The sequence below is a fragment of the Drosophila rhopaloa genome, unplaced genomic scaffold, assembly GCF_018152115.1.
Source record: "Drosophila rhopaloa isolate 14029-0021.01 unplaced genomic scaffold, ASM1815211v1 contig_163, whole genome shotgun sequence".
Lineage (NCBI taxonomy): Eukaryota > Metazoa > Arthropoda > Insecta > Diptera > Drosophilidae > Drosophila > Drosophila rhopaloa.
Genome location: NW_025335043.1, coordinates 13083341 through 13104661, shown reverse-complemented (window position 1 = coordinate 13104661; position 21321 = coordinate 13083341). Strand labels below are relative to the sequence as shown.

Genomic DNA, 21321 nt, shown 5'->3' with positions numbered 1-21321 from the left:
TTTCAAATAAAAGTAATCGATAGTTGCACGAAAAACATCGAAAAGACAAATTCAGAACACATCGATAGTTTCGAGTAACATCGATTTTAGTTCCAGCTCTAAATAGAAGAAAGAAAGAAATCAAAATAATGAAGTGATTTCCTCACGAAAAACGCGAAATTGCAGAAAAACAAATAGCAATTGCTGGCGCTCGAGTGTCGCGGCTGACGGGAAAACGCTGGCAGTCGCAGAAATACCGCTCGCAATTCGGAAAACTCACTCGCAAAAGCAAAAATAAAGACAGTGAAGCAGAGGCCAAGCAAAAGCAAGGAAGGCAAGAGCAAAGACAAACGCAAAAGCAAAAGCAGCGAGGGATTTTTGGAGGCTGCTTGGGGCGACATTAAAAAATAAAAGGTACAGAAAGCGTGGAGATCTTCGGACTGGAGCTGGAGTGGATTCGGTTTAAAAATATATGGACAGCTGTTCGCAAATTGATTGTCGGGCCTTGGAGTTTTAAACTATACATGTTATTCCGCTGGTTGCCTAGATAAGCCAGACAGGCAGACGCTTTTTAATTGTGTTTTTTGTGTTTTTTTTCAATAACTACGCACCCACACACACGCAGACAAATTGTTTGTTTGTTGGCATTTTTTATATATAAATCGGTGGAATGCGATATGTGTATGTGATCCGAACTACTTGAGTTTGTCTTTTGAGCATATACACACGATGCACACTCTGTTTTGTTTTGGTCTTCAAATGGGTTTAAGTTCTTGATAATCCTTATTTCCCTATCTCACCTGGCTAATTTGATGCCCCTACGTTGTTGTTGGTTATGTAATGCTATAGCTATCAGAACCCAAGAACCGAAAACAGATTAAACAAAGGCACGTGCCCCGATTGAAAAGTCCGGGCAAGTTTGACCAGTCATCAAGGGGAATTCAAATTTCATCACTTTGACTTTAAGGTCAAGCCGCTTCCCTTTCCCAAATGATTTAAAACATGAATGAAATACAAATTATAGAAATTAAAGAATTCATGATTTCAACAAACACTTAGATCTGCTGTAATCATATTGTTTTAACAATTTAAAATTCCTATAAAGGAATATTTGTCAAATCTTTTCTGGCTTTTAATAATTTGAAAATAGTTTTCAATAAAAAAAGGCTAAACAAAAAAAAACTATTTTAATTTTGAAGATGGGCTTAACTTGTCTCTAGCTCTATAATGTATAATAAGATTTATTGTGTAAACATAAACATACATAAATCGGTATTCAGCCTCCATGTAATAGGAGTTTTAGTTTTAATTAGATAGTTAAATTCAATCAAAGGGAATTCACAACATATGTAGTCAAAAAAAAACTATTAACAAAAGGATTTCCTAGCTTATTTCAATATTTTCTTTGATAAGAAACCTGCTTTTAATTAAATTTAATTATCAACCGTATAACATCATTTTTATATTAATCATGGTATGACGTGATCATTTGCGGTTTTAAGATGAAAATAGAAATAGTCAAAAAGTATACTTTAACTTGTTTTACCTATCCATATTTGAGAGTCAGAAATTTTTTTGCACCCTATTCTTAATATCTTTTAATGAAATAAAAAAACAGGATTTTATTTAAGATTGGAGTATTATTAGTTTTTATATCGGGCGATGATGTAGTGATAGACCAAAAACTCAAAAAACGCCCCATCAAGCTTCCGATGAATCACAGTTCTTTTTTATTTTTTTCGCTCCAGTCAACAGAGGCACCATTGAGGCACCACTGGCGGAGCAGAGGAACAGCGGCCCCAAAATGAGCTGCAAAGTGCGGCTGATGGAGGACGGTTCGCTGGATGAGGAGCCCCTGACCCTCAAGGAGATCGCCTACCAGAAGCTGTGCAACAACCTGGATATAATCAGCAGCCTTCGACCCGATGGCCAGCGCGGCCTCAATCCTGGCATTGTGCTGCCAAACGAGATCTGCGACGGCTTTCTGGAGAACTACCAGCGCTTTAATCGTCCTTTGGACGACAGCGTCATCCGCCTCTTCGAGGATACACAGCGCACTTCGCTCAAGATCGTCAATCTGCGCAACAGCACACTGAGCAGCTTAGGTGAGCTCCGCAATAACTCTGCAGTACTTTCCGCATCCGGTGTTAAAGAATTATGTTGAATAGTATTTGGATTGTGTTAAGCCTAGGGACTCTTGATCTGGAATTTACTTGATAATCTTTTTTATGTGGCATGTCCGTCCAGCAGACTTTCGAAAAAAAATAGTGAATAACAAAACCAAATATATAATTTGCCTTGAAAGTTTCAAATTAAAACCTTTGCACAAATCAATCGAAAGTAAATTGATATATATGTTGAATATCTCACACATATTTAGATCTAATAAAAACATTGAAATTGACTACTTTTAAATTTGTTCCAATTTTTAGGTTTGGAGACCTTGATGCGACACAAGCTTTTCGCTCTGTCCATGTGGTATTGCGACATGATAACCGTGGGGTCTCACCATCTGCTGGCCCACTACGGCGACAGCCTGCGTTCCCTGGAACTGGGAATCAGCTCCCATCTGTTGCAGTACGCAGAACCCAACGAGAAGGAACCGGTGGACTTTCAACTCACCTGTCCCCACCTGCGGCGATTAGTGCTCAATGGTGTGGTGATGCACCATCGTCTACAGTTCGCCCACCTGCACGATTTGGGACATCTGGACTTGACCTCCTGCGTGCTGGCCAACTTCAGTCTGGAGGCATTGGGATCGCTGCCCAATCTGCACACTCTTATTCTATTCAATGTGTGGCCCATCGCCAATCAGCTGCATGCTATTTGCTGTTTAAGGCGTCTATGTACATTGGACATATCCATCTCCAGCTCCGGGAATGGTCATGGCACCTACGATCTGCCTGATCAAACGCTAGAGATGCTAATGGACAACCTGCGGCATCTCACACATTTGGATATCTCGGGCACGAATTTGGCGGGCAACGGAGTGGCCACCAAAGAGTCGACGAGTTCCAATGCCACACAGCCCAGCACCAAGATGGAACAGCACTTTTCCCTTACCGACATCCCTGGACTGGCATCGCGAACTCAGCGACCGCTGCAGTTCCTCGGACTTTATCATACGGCCCACTGGGCCTGCAAAAGACACGATATTCCAGCTCTGGAGGTGGCTGGCGATGCTAACGAGCAGCAGATCCTCACCGCAGCTCGGTATTATCACGACAGACCAGTGCTTTTGACAAGGGTGAGTCTTGTGATGGATTTGTACAAACTCAGTTTTATATATTTTTCCATTATAGGTTCTCAACGATCTTTACCATCTATTCCGTTTCGAGAACTGCAAGGATATACACACAGCACTGGATGTTGTGCTCTCCGCCATGGATCGGCATCTCAAGTTTAAGCATATGCAAATCTCCGGCAGGTCGGTATAGCATTCCAATTTAAAAAATACCTCTTTAAATTTATATTTTTTATTGTTTAGTGCTACACTATTTTACATAGTAAAGGGCAGAGATCGCTCCAAGTTTGGAACACTGCTGCGCAATCACATAATTCGAACGTTGCTTAACGGCATGGAGATGCACCTCACAGACGATACCATGCTCCGCAATGGTTACCTCACGCTCACCCAGTTTCACATGCCCTTCGATGTGGTAAGCTTGGATTACCATGATGATCATTGCATCTCCCTAATATGTGCCTTAACAGCTCTTCGAGTATGAACGTCTCATCAAGATCTTGCTGCACGGCGTTTCCAAGACGGAACAAGAGGGTTTTGTCCAGCGCATAGCCATCTATTTGCTGAACACACTCGCTTGCCAGGTGGATGGAAGACAAAAGCTGTTCTTGGGAGAGTTGGGAGTTGTTAGTGTATGTTTGCATCATTTTTAATAAAAATAGGTATTTATATTAACTTAATCGCTTTATTATAGACTATGCTGACACTGATCAAGGATCGCCTGACTCGCTCCGTTTTCGACGATGTGATGGAGGTGTCCTGGTCCACCATGTGGAATGTAACCGATGAGACTGCTATTAATTGTAAGAGATTCCTCGATGGTCGCGGAATGGAGTATTTCCTCAAGTGTTTACATGTAAGTTTAAATTATATATAATATTGGTTATAACGGACTTAGTACGGATACAATACGGAGGATATCAAAATGATTAACAATATAATTTGTCTACATATATGTCAAATTAGCAGGATTTTCAAGACCTGATATCAGGAAGCAAAACTATGTAAAATCCCTGGTTATATGAACAATTAGTTAAACTTTTTGCATGCAAACCATTTAAACTAAGCAATCTTTTTATAACAGACCTTCCCGGATCGCGACGAACTGCTGCGAAACATGATGGGTCTTCTGGGCAACGTAGCTGAGGTGAAGTGGCTGCGACCCAAACTGATGACCCAGGAGTTTATTGAGGTGTTCGCCCGCCTGCTGGACTCATTGAGTGATGGCATCGAGGTGGGTGGTGCTAGTGGGAGTTTGTTGGCGAGAGTACGGGAGAGAGAGATGGGCAGTGCTAACCATGGTAACCTGCGCTTCCAGGTCAGCTACAATGCGGCTGGAGTCCTGGCGCACATTGCCTCTGATGGAGCCGATGCCTGGACCATTAAGACACCCAGTCGAGAGCATGTCCTCGAGCGAATGGTGGCCGCCATCCAGCGGTGGAACATTAAGAGCGAGCGGAACATCAACTACCGCAGCTTTGAGCCGATCCTGAGTCTGGTGCGATGCTATGAGACGCCCCAATGCCAACACTGGGCGGTGTGGGCCCTGGCAAATCTAACGCAGGTGGGTGCATAATGTTCCCCTTTATTATCTTATCAACTAATTTACTTGCACATCCGCACAGGTTTATCCCGAGAAATATTGCCAGCTGGTGGAGCAGGAGAACGGCATCCAGATCCTAAACGAGTTGATCGAGCACGAGAGTCCGTACTGCGAGATCAAGCGCATTGCCCGTTTGGTTATAGAGCAATGTGACTCCGGATCAGATCGCATGGTCGAGGGCTAAGTGGATGTGTAGGATAAAGCCTAGGTTAAGCATTCGAGTTTGTTGTAATGTTTTTTTCTGCTTCCTCTGTTCCCCGTTTTAAGGCAAGTGTTATATTGTTCAAGAGATTATTTCTTGACTTTTATGTTTATTGCGAGAGCAACAGATAAATGCAAGTTTAAGCTACGCGATAATTAAGCAACTAAAACCTAAAAGGGAAAAGCAAACAAAAATATTCTATAATTACATAATTACTAGATTATATATGTATATGATTTTATGATGTATCACATGTTGTAAGCCAGCAATCTTATTAGGCCGTCAGAAGTGTAAATATTGTTAAATCCGGAAAGAGGAGGATACTGATTGTAGAAGCAAGGCAGTTGGAGATTAAATAAATCCTTAAGAATTGAATTCCCCTGGATCAATAGTTCTTTCTCTAGATATGTAGATGAATGTATTGAATTTAACTTCGCGATCTGTTCCTAGATTTGTGTTCATTTATCGATGCCGCTCCCACTTCCCTTATGCTTTCGCATCATTCACCTTAAACGCTCCAAGTTCTGGAGGATCGTTCTATATATAATATAGCTATATAATCTAGACACCTAGAATAGACCATAAGCGACTGTAAATAATTGCAAATAACAGTTTTAAAAGTTCTGAGCTTGCATTAATTATATTTATAACATTGTATGTTATCCATTAGTTTTCTTACTTTACGTATATATATAATTTGATTCGTAAGCATCATCACGCCTGTGTCTTACACTTCTTTTACCACCCAATATTACCCAAAATCACCCAGGGAATCTCCCCATTTCCCCTCTGATGTCAACTTTTAGGTTTACAGTTGAACTTTCCTTTGCATTATTATAAACCATTATGTTCAATTAAAATACAACTTTAAAGTCAATCCTTTTGTTTTTAGTTTTCAAACGATTTTTTTTGTAATTTAACTTAATTAAAAAAAATAATTAAGCCTACATTTACTTAATCAGGTGTCTTGACCCATGGTCGAAAATTAACAAAAATGTTCGTAAAGTTTACATTTTATCTTTTTTAGTAAAAGTTTATTTAAAAAGTTTCGACAAAGGAAAGTTCTCCTGTAATTATTAACGGATCACCCTACTTTGTAGCAGAGTGTGGAGTGCGGCAGGGAGAGGTTCTCCTTCTTCATTTGTACGTGGTATATGTAAATTTCAATAAAGCTGCATCTTTGTAAACGTTAGGTGTGAGTATCGAGCTCTGGAATTGCGTCATTTCCCCCTAAAGGGCTAGTGTGGGTGGGCGCAGCGGCAAGGCGGAAATGCCAACGGGTTGGAAATGCTTTCCAAGCGCAGCGCATGTGCCGTGGGAATCCTGCATCCCCCAGAGAATATTAGCAACCCTTGCATGTTCCACTTCACCTGCTCTCACATTCTCTTCGCTCTCTCGGCCAATTTGGCTTTCTCTTTTGTCAGTTGTCGTTTTGCCGGTGGAAAGTTCGCTTGTTTGTTGTTGCCTGGATGTGAATGTGCAATATTTTTATATTTCTGGGTGCAAACAAATCGGTAAATAAATAGAATAAATAAAAAATATAACTGAAATCCATTAAGAGAAGTTTTATCAAAGAATAAAGTCATCTAAACAACAGAGAACGCTCCCCCTGGGGAGCAATTAACAAAAGTCAATTTCTTTGGAAAGAAAAGAAAGCCAAATTCATTCATTCTCTCTAACAAAACCATTCAATCAATGCCAATTGCCTAGTTTAATTCAACAAAATCAAAACAAAATCGTTCCGGTAATTGACGAGGCGTAAACAAAATGCAAAACAATTGTTTGCCAGTTGGATTCTGCGCAGTTTCCCTTCAACTAGCTGAAGGATCAATAACCTCCTTATCAACAAGGAAATAGGGGAAAACGACAACAAACGGTTGCCTTGGCAATCAAAACAAAGGGCAGTGAATCTTAAAATAAAAAGAAATCTGTTTGCCGGGCATGAAATAGACATGGGTATTGATTACCAGTTTTTAGCCTATGATTAACCGGCATTATGTTCTCTGGGCCCGCAAAGTAGTGCAACAATTCCAAACACGACAAATTGTAACAAATTGTTTTCACAGGCCCATAAATAGGGAAAATATTCTATAAATATTATTCATTTTGAGAGATTTACCCTCAGGCGTATTCGAACCGCCGAAAGAAAATTCACTTGAATCACGCGAGAAAACGACAACTCAACGCATTCGACCAAACCGGTGGTGGAAGTTCCGGCGCCAAAGTTTCATTTCATTGACAAGAGCTTTTGGGGAGAAGTGCACAAAAAGCTCTGCACAGTGGCTCCAAAGGGGGGATACAGATTCCAAAAATTTTAAAATGATTATAGTGTCTTTAAATAACAAAAATAAAATAACTTTTTTTATATGATTTTTCTACGAAATCAAAGTATCGAAATAAAAACACTAAATAAAATTATATTTATCAACAGCTGAACTTTAATCGCTACAATCACTGCCAGTAACATTCCAGAAGAGATCTACGAATTTACCCCTTGATCCCACGAACAAACCTGGATAGCCAGGAACAGCAGGATGTGGCCCGGCTCCGAGCGAGGAAGCTCCCGGGCGCTGGAAAACCCAACCAGTCAGCAAAATGCCGGCGGTAGTAGTCAGCAGGAGACGCTGGCCGATATTGAACACATATCCACAATCGCCGGTTCTTTGGCCTCCATAGGATCTATTTCGCACACCCAAATGCGATATGTAAGTTCTTTGAAAGTGTTTTGGGATCAGATCTATAAAGATATCTATTTCTAGCAATGTACCAATGATGCCGGCTATGATACGGAACACACATCCCTAAACTCGGACTTTGATGAGTCCGAACTACGACGGGAGTTATTGAGAGATGTAAGTTCCAAGAGGAAATATTTAAAACTCAATTCACTACTATGTTCCTATGCACATTCTATACAACTTAAGCCATTTATGTTTTTCAACCGATTGGCTTTAATAGATCTTGCAAGTTTCTAAAGTTTTCAACTACTACAAATATATACACATTTTTTAACTTTATTTACAGAAATGGAAACTTCTCTTTGATATGGTAAGTAAGCCAAAACATTCCCCCCCCCAAATTTGGGACTATAATAGTGATTTTATTTATTTATCCTCTTTTGCAGTTTGATCCCGAAGGTTTTGGCGAAATATCCGTCGAGGAATTTCTGGTGGCCTTGAGGTCGCCGGAGTTCCTGTCCCAAGTACCTATGAACAAGCGGGAACTGCTGCTGGAGCGAGCCAAGAAGGCGAAACTGCCAACAGGACCCGGCTACGTGACGTTCCAGGACTTTGTGAATGTGGTGAGTGCGCCGCAATTACAATGGCCACTGGCCAAGTTACCATACTACCCAAGAACCCAAGTAACCGTGCGTGTGTTTGTCCCGAGCTGCTCATCAACGGCAAACTCGATTTAAGTGCAAACACAGGTGCAAAGTACTCGGCCAGGACGACGACCAAAGTGTAGGCTCGTGTTCAAACAAACGGAGGACAAGGCTTCGTCCTGGCCGCACTCTTGTTTGGCAAATGCAAAAAGTGGGCCTTGGCAAATAAATGCAACGCTTACGGATACACGGTGCATAAAATATAGTAATTTTTTAGTAGTTCCATATTGTCCTCAAATTGTTATATGCTTTGCAAGAAACATCCATTGAAAACCCGTCGGTTGTTTCTAAAAAAAAGGTATATTAGTTATTCATTTTATACCCATTACATATTTTGCTTTAAACTTTATAATTTGTATTCCAAATCAGTGCAGAAAACCAAATCATAGGCATTTCAATTTAACACTCGAAGGTCTTGAAATAAATAATTTTTTTCAATGTACACCTTTGCTCCTTCGGTCCTTTCGCAACGCTTCGCTGGACATTTGATTGTTTGTCCTGCTTACCTGGGGCTGGCTATTTGCCCTGATGTGGTCCGAAAGTACTGCCCAGAATCTGTCTGCATTGGATTTAAGCTCTGATGCAGCTGCTCCTGCGGGACAAGTGACTTCTGTGCACGAGGGAAGGCTCTTTTCTCGGTTTTGCCTTTGATTGGCAATCCTATTGCATTTTGATTGATTCTCCCCAGTTGATTGGCACGCACACAGACCGCACGCGACAAAACACTCATGCATAATCAATTCCAAAGTGAATATTCCTTCGCCTTGGCCGTTCGATTGTTTGCCAAAGTGTCCTTAAAGTCATGAATTAGCCAGGCTGGTATGTCCTTATTTGCCCCACTTTGTTTGTGTCTGGATGTGTGTGTGCCTAACGGTAATTGTGGATGAGACCAAACCCATTCTTTGCACAATGGATTTCCATTCACATTCCCTCGACGAGGACATTATTAGGTCCTTGTTTGGCCTGCTAATGCATTTGTTATTCCAATTGAGGGCTCCGTTTCTCCCCCCGCCCCCGCCACTTTGTGAGGAATTCATATCTCCGGCAGCAATCTGAGATCCTTGTTGTTATCGTAGACAACATATTTCCACTTAATTATAAATTTCAATGATCTGCTGGACCAGGACTTGGTGGCAGTGGAGTATTGGAGGGATCGTCAGGAATGCCGAGAAACGATGTCCGACCTGGCAATGCGCCATGCATAATGCAGTCTGATGATTGTTGCATTTTCAACAAAAGCTCGCACGTGACAAATCCTTTTATGGCAGCGCACAGAGCTCGGGGATGTGGACGTGGCTGCGGCTGGGGGCGAGGACGTGGCCAAGACGCAAGACGCCACCGAGGGGCGCGATGTGTTGAACGTTATGACAACTGGAGGCACGAGGCTGGCTGGCGACTGTCGTTTGTCTTCCTCGGATCGGACTGCATCTGGCCGGGCTCGGCTTCTCTGGCTTTGGACCACGCATCAGGCATCCAAACATCAGGCACAGCAGGCGACGGCAGCCGGTCAAGAATCAATCTGTGTGTCCAGGGCCAAAAACGAACTGGGTATGCTCTTATCTGCAGTCAACTTGGCTGCTAAGTTGAAGTTTATTTATTATGACTGAAGGAAATTTTTAAGGGGTTTTACATTATAGAGGAGGCGTTTTTCAATTACATAAAATAATTAGGCTAAGCTTTGAGGTTAAATATGTAGTATTTTTATATCACTAATATAACTTTATGTTTTCCCTGACAATAAGCTTGCAAGTGAATTATTATTGATCTTTTATATTCATACCCTTGCAGAGGGTATTATAATTTTGGTCAAAAGTGTGCAACGCAGTGAAGGAGACATCTCCGACCCTATAAAGTATATATATTCTTGATCAGGATCACCTCCTGAGTTGATATAGCCATGTCCGTCTGTCCGTCTGTCCGTCTGTCTGTTTCTACGCAAACTAGTCTCTCAGTTTTAAAGCTATCGAGTTCAAACTTTGCACACACCCTTCTTTCCTTTGCACGCAGTATATATGTCGGAACGGCCGGGATTGGCCGACTATATCCTATAGCTGCCATATAACTGATTGATCGGAAATGCCATAACTTTGGTGTTTGTAAAGTTAGGAAGTTGGAATTTTCTATGGGTTTTATATTTGGCCAATCAATCCGACCTACCAAATTTCATAAGGATCGGCCGACTATATCTTATAGTTGCCATATAACTGGTTGATCGGAAATGCCATAACTTTGGTGTTTGTAAAGTTAGGAAGTTGGAATTTTCTATGGGTTTTATATTTGGCCAATCAATCCGACCTACCAAATTTCATAAGGATCGGCCGACTATATCTTATAGCTGCCATATAACTGATTGATCGGAAATGCCATAACTTTGGTGTTTGTAAAGTTAGGAAGTTGGGATTTTCTATGGGTTTTATTTTTGGCCAATCAATCCGACCTACCAAAGTTCATAAGGATCGGTCGACTATATCTTATAGCTGCCATATAACTGAACGATTGGAAATGCTATAACGTTGGTGTTTTTAAAGTTAGGAAGTTGGGATTTTTTATGTGTATTAAGAACGCATAATATGAATAATTTTGGAGAATATAATTTACAGAGTATTCTGCAAGGGTATATCAACTTCGGCTCCGCCCGAAGTTAGCTTTCCTTTCTTGTTTTTATATGTGCTTCTAAATCTTAAATTTTTTGTTGTTCGAATTTAAGCTTTAAATAGTAAAACATTATTCTGATTGTTGTTTTTATATGTGCTTCTAAATCTTAAATTTTTTGTTGTTCGAATTTAAGCTTTAAATAGTAAAACATTATTCTGAAGAATACTGAATTTGTTCGGAGGAAAACAACTAGTTATTTATGATTACTGAGGGGATAATGTTGAACCCTTTTTTTGCCTCCGGAAATTAAATTCTCCGACCTTATCTTAAGCGGTCCTGTGTTAGCCACTGATTTAAAGACCCTTTCAGTGAGGGGTATCCACTTTTAATTGCAGTCGGTGGTGGTGGGATCGGGAAAAAAGAAGGAACGCCGCCAAGGAGCATTCTTGCATTAATCAGAAAGTCAACGGAGCTGCCAGGCATTCGATCATTCGATCATAAACGAAAGCAATTGCGCACAACTGGCCAGCGAACTGGCCTGGTGGTGCAATGGGGTTCCCGGTCCAACCCGATCCGGTCCAGTCCGGCTGCCATTATCATAATCAGGAGACGCAGCTGGCAGACGCCAAAGCTCCAGCTTGATACCAAGGCGACCAGCTGAATCCCAACCTGTGCCTATGCCTGTGCCAAGCACGCACCAAGAAATTCCAGCGGCTTGTCTTGAATGGGCCCACTGCAGAACGGTCGCTCCTCAGAGGAATGCCAGCCAGCTGCTGTTCTGCAGCTTCTCCTCCTGGTGCCGCATCTCAGATCGGGTTTATTGAATAAACATTGGAGAGGTGCATTTAGAAAAAATTCTGATAATCGAGTCGTGTAGAGTCTGTTTACGTGAGCTTTCGGTACACAGCCTATCACATATTTTTTATGATCGATCTATGCCCGAAAATAATTTTTGTTGTACTGAAAAGTCCCATTAAATCCAGAAGGAATATTTAGTTTAAGCCTTTCAAAAGTCTTTCAAATACAAACACCCGGACTTCGTGTTTCAAAAAGTAACTTGGTTTTCGCTCTAGATTTTAAAATATTTTGGAAACTTATCTTTCTGAAATCCAAATATTTCTGGCTTTAAGAATTTTAAAGTTTAACAAATAGTTTTTTAAACTATTTGACAAAAATGTCGATCAACCTAATGGATATTTTTGCAGAAGTTATATTATAATGAACTGAAATCTATAACCTTATAAAATTAAGGATATTTTTTCAAATACTTTTTAACTGATATGAAACTTTCCTGAGTGTTGTGAAGCTCCCCTCACGACTCCATCCTGCTGATCCAGCCTCCGCCGAGGTGGCGTCTGCCGCCGCTGATCTCCAGGTCCGATAGGCGGCGGAATCAGATCAGATTCGGACTTTGGAGCCGCGAGTGCGACTTGGTCTTGGGCCCCGAAGTAGGTGCAAAATGCCTTGCGCCTTGGACTCGGGGGAACAAAACCTGGAGGCGATCTCTGCGACGCGGTATTAAATCAATGCCAATCCATAAATGGCCTACGCGGCGCGTAGATTGAATTGGAATCTCTGGCGATTTCATTATTCTGCAATAATATCGCGTAAATCGAGTGAGGCCGCGAGATGAGCGAACATTTCTGCTTAATTATGAGGCGGTAGTTACTAACTCTTGACGGCAGCTGGCTTATAGGGTATCAATTATGGCCTATTTCACATTTTTCTGCGGTAAACGCTATCAATATCAAAGGCAGTTGGATTCTCTTTAATTACGATTGCTAAAGATTTAATGGTTAATTCATATTAGTGTTAAATTTGTCTATTTTGGGACACATTAATTTGCATTCATTTTGTTATCTTAGAATTTATAAGAACGTATGCTTTAAAATAGCTTGTTACATTTTTAAAGAATTTTGGATTTCCTTCCTTTCCATAATTAAAGTTGCTAAAAACTTACCGGTTGATTTTTTTAATTTTAACAAAAGTCATGTCCTTTTTAATTACTTCCTTTTTTATGGAACACCTTGAACTCGTTAATCGAAATGTACTTAAGGTTTTCCTCGTTTGTTCCTTAAATCGTTTTTCCGTCTGCGGAAAAACAAGGGAATTTCATGTTTATTCCGTGATGGCTGCTTGACTCGTGAATAGTGCACGAAGTGGACGTGACAGTGCCAAAGATGATGTCGCTGTCCAGTGCGGTGCTTCAGTTTACACACCTCCCACACATCCTGGAGCTCCTCCTGCGCCCCCACATCCTGGTGCAATGGTTCTGCTCCACCTTCTCGTTTTTGCTGCTGCCGATGTTTGGTCAATGGTCAATTTGGCAGCCGTTTATTTTGATTGTTGTGCATCCGGGGCAAGGATAACGACGTGAACACGAAATGGACCAGGACCCAGACCCAGACCCTTTTTCCACTCCTTTCGCTTTTGCCCCTTTTGGCTGCGTTGCAATATTTTTGCCATCGTCACGGAATTCACCGATAACCGAGGCGAGAATGGTGGTGGTGCTCGCACTGGAGCATCCTCTGTTTGGCATCCTGCGGCGTCATGTCCCGTTCACATATCTCGCAATGATTATTTTTGCATGTTTTTTCCACCTGCAGGTGTTGTGTCCCATTTATATGGTTTATATGTCGTATAATCCGCGCCACAAAATTTATCTACAACAGGGGAAATCGAATTTTTGGGCAAGCGGAAGAAAAACTTGTAGCTGGCAATCAAATTAGATTCGTGGGCTGCCACTTTATTCACTATTCACAGAGACACTTACTTTACAGGGAGACAACTAATTACGTTGAATAAATTTAAATGGGGTGCGCACCTGACATTTACGACGACACCATAAAACCCGAGCTACTAGCCGGGGTCAATGAATGAACAAACTGCATTCCTCCTACATATACACACTAAAAAAAAAGTATTTAAATTTATGCAATTCGCTTTCTTTGCATAACTTAATCAAAATTATTGTTGTATAGATTAAATTACTTTGGATAGGGTAATGAAACTGTTTTTCTTTGAAGAACTTTTCATCGCAGAAACGTCGCTTACAATTCCCAACTAAATATTTTGAGTTTGGTTAGTGTACAAGTGCGTCAAAATTTTATTCTATTTAAGATATTCCCAAATCATATGATTTCTGAGTTACATATGAGTTACAATTATACAGTTACTTACATCTATATCATCAGAAATTTATGCTTAGCATTTTTTGGTCAGTTTGACCCCTGTTTTTCTTTGTGTGCACTCCCCTGCTCCATGGCCCTTCAAGCTCAAGTGCGTCGCATAATTGCGTGTGGAGGTGGAGTAGCAGACGGAAGCCCAAGCACGGGGTGCGCATCATTAACCTTCCAACCTTTGGTGCGCTAATGAGACGGCCAGTGTCCAATTTTGACCATTGCGCTTAGGACACGCGTGGCTCGGGTTGGCACCTCATCGCTATATAGTCTTCCAATCGGCAGCTGATTCTCTAACGATTGCGGCTGCTCAGTGGGTTGGAAAACTCTCTGCGCTATTTGATTGTCCCGAACGATCCTATATCCGATTTCCAGCACGCCCCTTCGGCACGCAGCGCAAACAATGCGTGAGGCTCAAGTGGAAGTCTCTTACGGCGGGTTCTTGGTTCCTTGTTTTTTTTCGGTTTTTGTCGGAGGCAATGGAGGCACCATTTTTGCCAATCCTCAAACAAAGTAAGAGTGCCTCGCGTGTCATTCCATTTCCGCCTGCCTCGAATCGCAAATCAAATACAGCGTTCCGAAGGAGCAGCTGCCAGGGATCGTTGCTCCTTGCTTTTGCATACATAGAAAGAAATTTGGATCTTAAAGTTGGAAACAATGTTCAATATGTCTCGGGAAAATCTTCATAAAGCTTATACCTTATAATAAATATCCCAGCTATACTAAGGTTAAATAGTTCGTATTTATAACTGCTACTGCAAAGTAAATGTTATACATACTTTTTGGTACAATGTACACAAAAATTGGTTTATTTAATATCTTATTCATATACTTTATAGTGATCTTTAAATTACAAGAAGGGGAGAAAGGCCCATACGAACCCGACCATTTTAATATCATTTAAAAACCAACAAAAGTACATCACATTAAGCTGAATTCCTTACCATTTTTAGTTATTAACCACTTATCTTGTTAAAAAGTAAATTTCTCTGCGTGCACACGCATATCCTTATCCTTACTTGTGTGAAATCGCATATAGCTTTTGATTTGCAGCTCATTCAAAAGCCAACGGGCGGTGACTTCGTTCCCATCTCAACTCTCTTAGTACAAAAGACGAAGTCAAAGGCCAAGACAAGTTAAGGTATATAGAACACTCGACGATTCTGATTGCGATTGTGGATATGGAAGTGGCTTGTGTGTGTTTTTATTGTTCTGACGGCGGCGGCAAATACAGGAAACTGCAGAAAGGTGCAAACGAACTTCCGCTCCAAATCAGTTTTCGATTTGCTTTTTCCTTGGCTGCTTTCCATATCCATTTCAGCTGCTGTTTGCACTTTCCTCGCCCCTTTTCTTTGGCACGCGCTTCGGCAGATGTCACCTGGAATGAAAATGAGTTAAGTGGGGAAGTTTTCTGGTTGTTTTTAGCATATTCCACCGCCACAATCAATCATCATTCAGTAGCCAGAGCGGCTGAAAGCCTGATTACCCCGTAATTAGGCAGCAGGATCAACGCAGGACCTGCCAAAAATACGGGAAAAAACAAAGAAAAAACAGGCAAATGTGAATTTAATGAGTAAAAATGTGATAATTAGCCGGGACCCCCGAGAAGGCCGACAAAAGGCCAACAAAAAGGGCGTATATGAACCCATCCCGCATCCTTTCATCTCCGGGCTAATTACAGGCCCAAGTCATTTGGCCAGACAAGTGCATCCGTTTGCTGTAATTGCCGTGTTTGTTTAAGATTCAGGCCATGTTCGAGCTCCTCCACCTGCAGCGATTCCCAAGCAATGCAAATTGAATTAGGCCTTGGCATAATATTGTCATTCAATTAGATGATCTCGGGTCAGGCGGTCTCTCGGCTGCAAGGTGTTTCGCCCGTGCAAACATCAACATTTCCGTAGTCACAGGGGCTTTGCCTTGCTCCTGGGCATGCAAAATATGACATTTAATAAGCTGCCAAAGAAAAACAAAGTAATTGAGTGGCAAGGTAAATTGTACATTTCCGCTTAATTGAGAAATTTTAGTGTCGGCTTAAGAACCTTAGTATTTGCAGAAAGAAGTACATATATAAACCAAAATAATCTTGCATAATTATCTTTATTTATGAGATACAAAGTTTACCATGCTCTTCAATTAAATTTTCTTTTACTTGTACTCGTTCATAAATATTTCATAGGATTGCCATAAAAAGGAATTTTTTCTTGCACACATTTTATGGTGCTCCCTGTGTTCATGTTGTAAAGATTCGCTTTTGTCCTTCCATTAGCCATAACAGCAAGCACAGAACATTGTTAATCAAATAGCTCATTTAATAAGCTGCAAACCACGAGGACGTTTTACATGGTCACCCGGAAATAAAGCCATTGGGCATGCACCATGCACGACCTCCCCATACTCCTGCACCTTTTTTTCCGGCCAGTTTATAAATATTGCTCAACTGTTTGGAATAAAAATGTCAACACGCCGGGCGAAGCCGTACGCAATGCATAATAGAAGGCACACAATACCTCCAAACCTCTGAACCACCGATCCTGTGGACCGCCATCATCCTGCCACCGGAGCAACCGCCGGAGGAGATGTCCTTTTTTGCGCATAGCCACAGGCCGGCAACAAAAATACGGATAATACATATCGCCGTGTTTGTGTATTTCTCCTGCAACGGACGCAATTCAAAGGAATTTTTTGTGCCTCACAGAGGGCCGCCAACGTCGTCCTGTGGTCCTTTTCCCTCACTCCTCACTCCTCTCTCCTCGCTCCTGTCTGCCGTTTGACCATGCCCGCTGACCCAATCCCAAGCGTTAAATGTTTTGCGTCAATTTGTCGACCAGTCCTGCAAAAGGTGAACGAGGCTAGAATACAGCAACGGACATAATATTAGTAAAAATTTCTATCAAAAAGGATATTAAAGATGAGTTATTTGAATATCAGAATTAAAAATTAATTATTATAAAACATGAAAATAAACTTTGGGTCAATTGACAGTTGGCTTATACTTTTTTTATGAACTAAAACCGCCGAAGTGTAAAGCATTATCATTTAAAATTTATTAAAAGATATTTTTTGTTGTACTAAAAAAAATGGTGTCTTCACCATATCATCATTTATAAATTTATTTATGTTACATTTAATTGTAATATGTTATAATGCGAGTTAGTTATTTAATTATTATTATTAAAACCAGTGCTTTATTTTGAAAGTAAAAATATCCATTATTTTTTGAACACGACTGTAAAGACTTTTACCACTGTTAAATAACAGGGGAGACGCCTACCTGTGGACGTCATGCGGCGGGCAGGACTCCTTTTTCCTGCGTCCAGGATAATGACATTATCAGCCGCAGCAGCCTGAGCCCGCCAAACAAACGATAAGCAATTATTTGTTGGGAATACAATTTTCCCCTATTGGCCCTGTTGGCACTTTGTTGTGATCGCTTGATCTTGCCGAAAAATGCGATTTGTCACCCGGCCACAATGCGTGTGGGAGTTCCCATTGTTGACAACATAGATTTTTTGCGCCCTTTGTCTGCGTATAGTAACAATTTAATACCCAGAAATTGGCCCAAATCGGAAGTAAACTTTGAATATTTTTGATCTTGGCGGTTCTAAGTCAGCTGGCATTGAGCAACATTGTTTTGCAGCACTGGGCCAAGCGGAATGAGAGTGAAAAGCGCAGTGCGGAAACTTACGCACGCTGGCGGGAAAGTTGTCTTTAGTTTTATGTGTTAATTGTGATTAAATAATAAACGTAATGACTAATTTATAAGCAAAATAAAATATCACATCGGGAAACAGTGATTTCACCGCGTAAGTCCTTAATTGATCTAAAATTAAAGAAAGTGGAGTTTAGTTTGTCAATGAATTTACCGTAAGAAAAAGCACCCACATGCAAGTTAAATATTTCGGTGTGTTTGATTATGTAATATACATACATATGTATGTATGTAAATATTGCCAATATTAATGTTACAATTGATGAAAAAAAAAATAAAATTAAACTTTAGTATGGTTTAAAACGATTAAAAACTACTTGCACAGAAATCAGCGTAAAAGCCAGAGTTGCCACCCTACATCGTCCATTCCGTACGCTGGAGCCACAGCTTCCAGTTGTCTAGAGGAAATTTATCAATTAAAAAAATTTGAAAATTACTACTGTTAAAACTGTCGGACTAGCTCCGATTAACTAAAAGCTCCATAAATTCCCCCTACCAAAGCAGGCGGAAGTTACTATTTTTGCCCCGAGGCCGAGGCAGGCTTAATTTGTGACCTTTTTCTTTCGCAATCGTAATCAGACATTTTAATTGCGTGTAGGCTTCATTTGTATGCCGTCCCAACTTTTAATTAAAGACAATACACATTTTCCGCTTTTTGCGGATTTTTGCCCGCTTTGTGGTTGGTTTAATGGCCGTCATCGGGGCATCTCTGCTAACATCTTAATTACATAATAAACATAATTTAGTTTGGCCAGTCACACGCATAAATGTTCTGTTCATAATTTTATGGCTCGTTTAGTTTTTGGGGGGTTAAAGATATACGACGATCTGCAACAACAACATCAGCAAAGTGCGAGTGGGGCAGCAGTAGCCATGTGGGTGTGTTCAAGTATTTGTCCTTTTCGTCTTATGAGCGGGGCGGGGCGGTTACAAGACCACAGTTACCGTGAAGCACTCCTCTGGACTAACTAGGAACTCGTGTTTACGGGTTTTGACGCGCAGGAAGCACAGTTTATCTTCGGGATCCAAATCACGGACGCAACTCTGGGCTAACTTTAGGAAACTGGTGTGCAGGTGCTTCACAATCCCCTGGGCCGTGGTCAGATCGAAGGATGTGTGGAGCAGACTATCCGTTGCATTCTCCGAAACCACAAATCCCTGCGCCTGCTCCGTAATCCGGTTCGAGTTGTCCGTATTGCGCTGCACCACCTCCTCCATCGCCTTCAGATAAATTTTCGACATTTTGAAAAGAGTTGAAAAACTAGAAAATTTAATTTATAAAATATTTTAGGTATGAGCTATGATCCGTATTCTAATGGGATTGTCGAGAGACTGAAGTTTTAAGCGGTCTCCAGTGAAATATTCATGATTTTAGTGCACTAGCTTACTGGGATAGAAGGTTTACTTTTGTACCTTACATAAAAGGCAAAAATTATAAAAACTATCGATTTACCCTTGATGAAAATTTCCATACCTTCACAGAAACCTTAATTTAAGGTGTTGCTCCTTTATCATTTTCACATTTAACTGATTATGAGTTGTAGGTTAATTAATTTTCAAAACTAAATTGCAGATGAGCGGCAAGCGGACGCGTAGTTTTAAATGCGCCGTACACCATCGAGATCGTGAAGTCTGCTCAGAAAACGATTTCCAGCTAGTGCTAAACGAACCGCCACTCTTCCGGAAAATGGTGCACGCCGTGGCCATGGAGATCCTGCCCGAGGAGCGCGATCGCAAGTACTACGCCGATCGATACACCTGCTGCCCGCCGCCCTTTTTCATTATCCTGGTCACTGTGGTAGAGGTGGGTTAAAAAATGACTTCACCTTTTACAAAACCTTAATGTTATATTGTTTTTCCACCAGCTGGGCTTTTTTGTGTATCACTCTGTTGTCACGGGTGAGGCTGCTCCAAGAGGACCCATACCCTCGGACTCCATGTTTATTTACCGCCCGGATAAGCGGCACGAGATTTGGCGGTTCCTCTTCTATATGGTTCTCCATGCTGGGTGGCTCCACCTCGGGTTCAATGTAGCCGTGCAGCTGGCTTTTGGCCTGCCACTGGAGATGGTCCATGGATCCACGAGGATCGCCTGCATATACTTTTCGGGAGTATTGGCGGGAAGCTTGGGCACCAGCATCTTTGATCCGGAAGTGTTTCTTGTGGGAGCCAGCGGGGGAGTTTACGCTCTGCTGGCCGCTCATCTGGCGAATGTGTTGCTCAATTATCATCAGATGCGTTACGGAGTCATCAAGTTGCTTCACATTCTGGTTTTCGGTGGGTTATTCTTCTACATAAAATCAATGAATGTATATTATATCATAATGACATCTATTTACAGTTTCCTTTGACTTTGGGTTTGCCATTTATGCGCGCTATGCTGGCGATGAACTGCAGTTGGGATCATCGAGTGAAGTCGTGGCCATAGATCAAGCTGAAACAGTGGTTGCCGTTTCATTTGTGGCCCATTTGGCAGGAGCAATAGCTGGCCTAACTATTGGACTGCTGGTTCTCAAAAGTTTTGAGCAGAAGCTCCACGAGCAGCTTCTTTGGTGGATCGCCTTGGGAACATACTCAGCTCTGGTGGTCTTTGCCATCGCCTTCAACATTATGAATGGATTTGCCATGTTCAATATTCGCGTGGAAAAGATCCGAGTGACGGAAACGTATTTCAACGATTTTCATGTGTGATGTCCCTGGAGGATTTCAACAGGATGATTAGAATTCATTCCTAGTTTTGTCTTTAATTGGTAGTTTGCTTACGTTTTGTTTATTGCGTTCCGTTAAAGTTTTTATTGTTTTCGGACGTCAATTAGGTTTCCCGTTTATTGTTTTGTTAGCACTGTATCTGAAGGATCGGATATATATCTCGTATGCTTACTTGCCATTCGGCGTAAATTATTTTGTTTTGTTTGCTAGTTAAGTACAAACAATATATCGTAAGAATTGTAAGAGAATATTTACAACAAATCGAACTGATTAGGTGTAACATAATGCTCAAGGAATTCCACATTTTCTATATATACTTAAGTGAAACTGCAGAATCAGAAGACTTTATATGAGCTAAGATTAAAACTCCACAATAATCTGTAACATACAAAAAAAATTTAATTATATAAATGCTTTAAGGGCTATATGGAAACCGATATTGGCAAAGCAAGCTATTTATTCTAAATTCACAGGCCTTACAACAAATTGAGATAACTACCTCAAGATCACTACTGATGATTAATATTAAATATAGAAAAAAAAGATTATTAAATCGGTTTCAATTTGATATAGCCGAGCGTAAATCAGCACTGCCAGCTTTAGGGGATACATTAAGAACAAGCACCAAAGAGAAAAGCATAAATATACATATTTTGTATTTACACAGTTTGTTTTACTTGTAAATAAAATTAAAATTTAAAACTTGAAACAAATAATTT

At 41.0% G+C, this 21321-nt stretch overlaps 3 protein-coding genes across 5 annotated transcripts; 2 read left to right on the top strand and 1 right to left on the bottom strand.

Annotated features, from left to right (window-relative positions):
* Positions 1-78: 78 nt before the first annotated feature.
* On the top strand, positions 79-6220 carry LOC108039997 (protein zer-1 homolog). Of its 2 annotated transcripts, XM_017117219.2 has the most exons (10): positions 79-393; positions 1728-2084; positions 2412-3226; positions 3282-3406; positions 3467-3638; positions 3694-3855; positions 3918-4079; positions 4308-4457; positions 4542-4787; positions 4849-6220. In XM_017117219.2, exons 2-10 carry the CDS (start codon positions 1784-1786, stop codon positions 5008-5010), a joined length of 2295 nt encoding a protein of 764 aa, XP_016972708.1. In that variant the 5' UTR covers positions 79-393; positions 1728-1783; the 3' UTR covers positions 5011-6220. The 2 variants fall into 2 exon arrangements, with proteins under 2 accessions (XP_016972708.1, XP_016972707.1); XM_017117218.2 differs by having other exon boundaries at positions 4308-4787.
* Positions 6221-7459: 1239 nt separating this feature from the next.
* LOC108040011 (protein rhomboid) lies at positions 7460-21039 on the top strand. Of its 2 annotated transcripts, XM_017117239.2 has the most exons (7): positions 7460-7733; positions 7788-7880; positions 8053-8076; positions 8153-8329; positions 19467-19697; positions 19759-20170; positions 20235-21039. In XM_017117239.2, exons 1-7 carry the CDS (start codon positions 7563-7565, stop codon positions 20582-20584), a joined length of 1458 nt encoding a protein of 485 aa, XP_016972728.1. In that variant the 5' UTR covers positions 7460-7562; the 3' UTR covers positions 20585-21039. The 2 variants fall into 2 exon arrangements, with proteins under 2 accessions (XP_016972728.1, XP_016972729.1); XM_017117240.2 differs by lacking the exons at positions 7460-7733; positions 7788-7880; positions 8053-8076; positions 8153-8329 and adding an exon at positions 17842-17987.
* LOC108040013 (dynein light chain roadblock-type 2) lies at positions 18538-19225 on the bottom strand. The gene has a single exon (XM_017117241.2). It carries the CDS (start codon positions 19133-19135, stop codon positions 18821-18823), a length of 315 nt encoding a protein of 104 aa, XP_016972730.1. The 5' UTR covers positions 19136-19225; the 3' UTR covers positions 18538-18820.
* Positions 21040-21321: the final 282 nt, after the last annotated feature.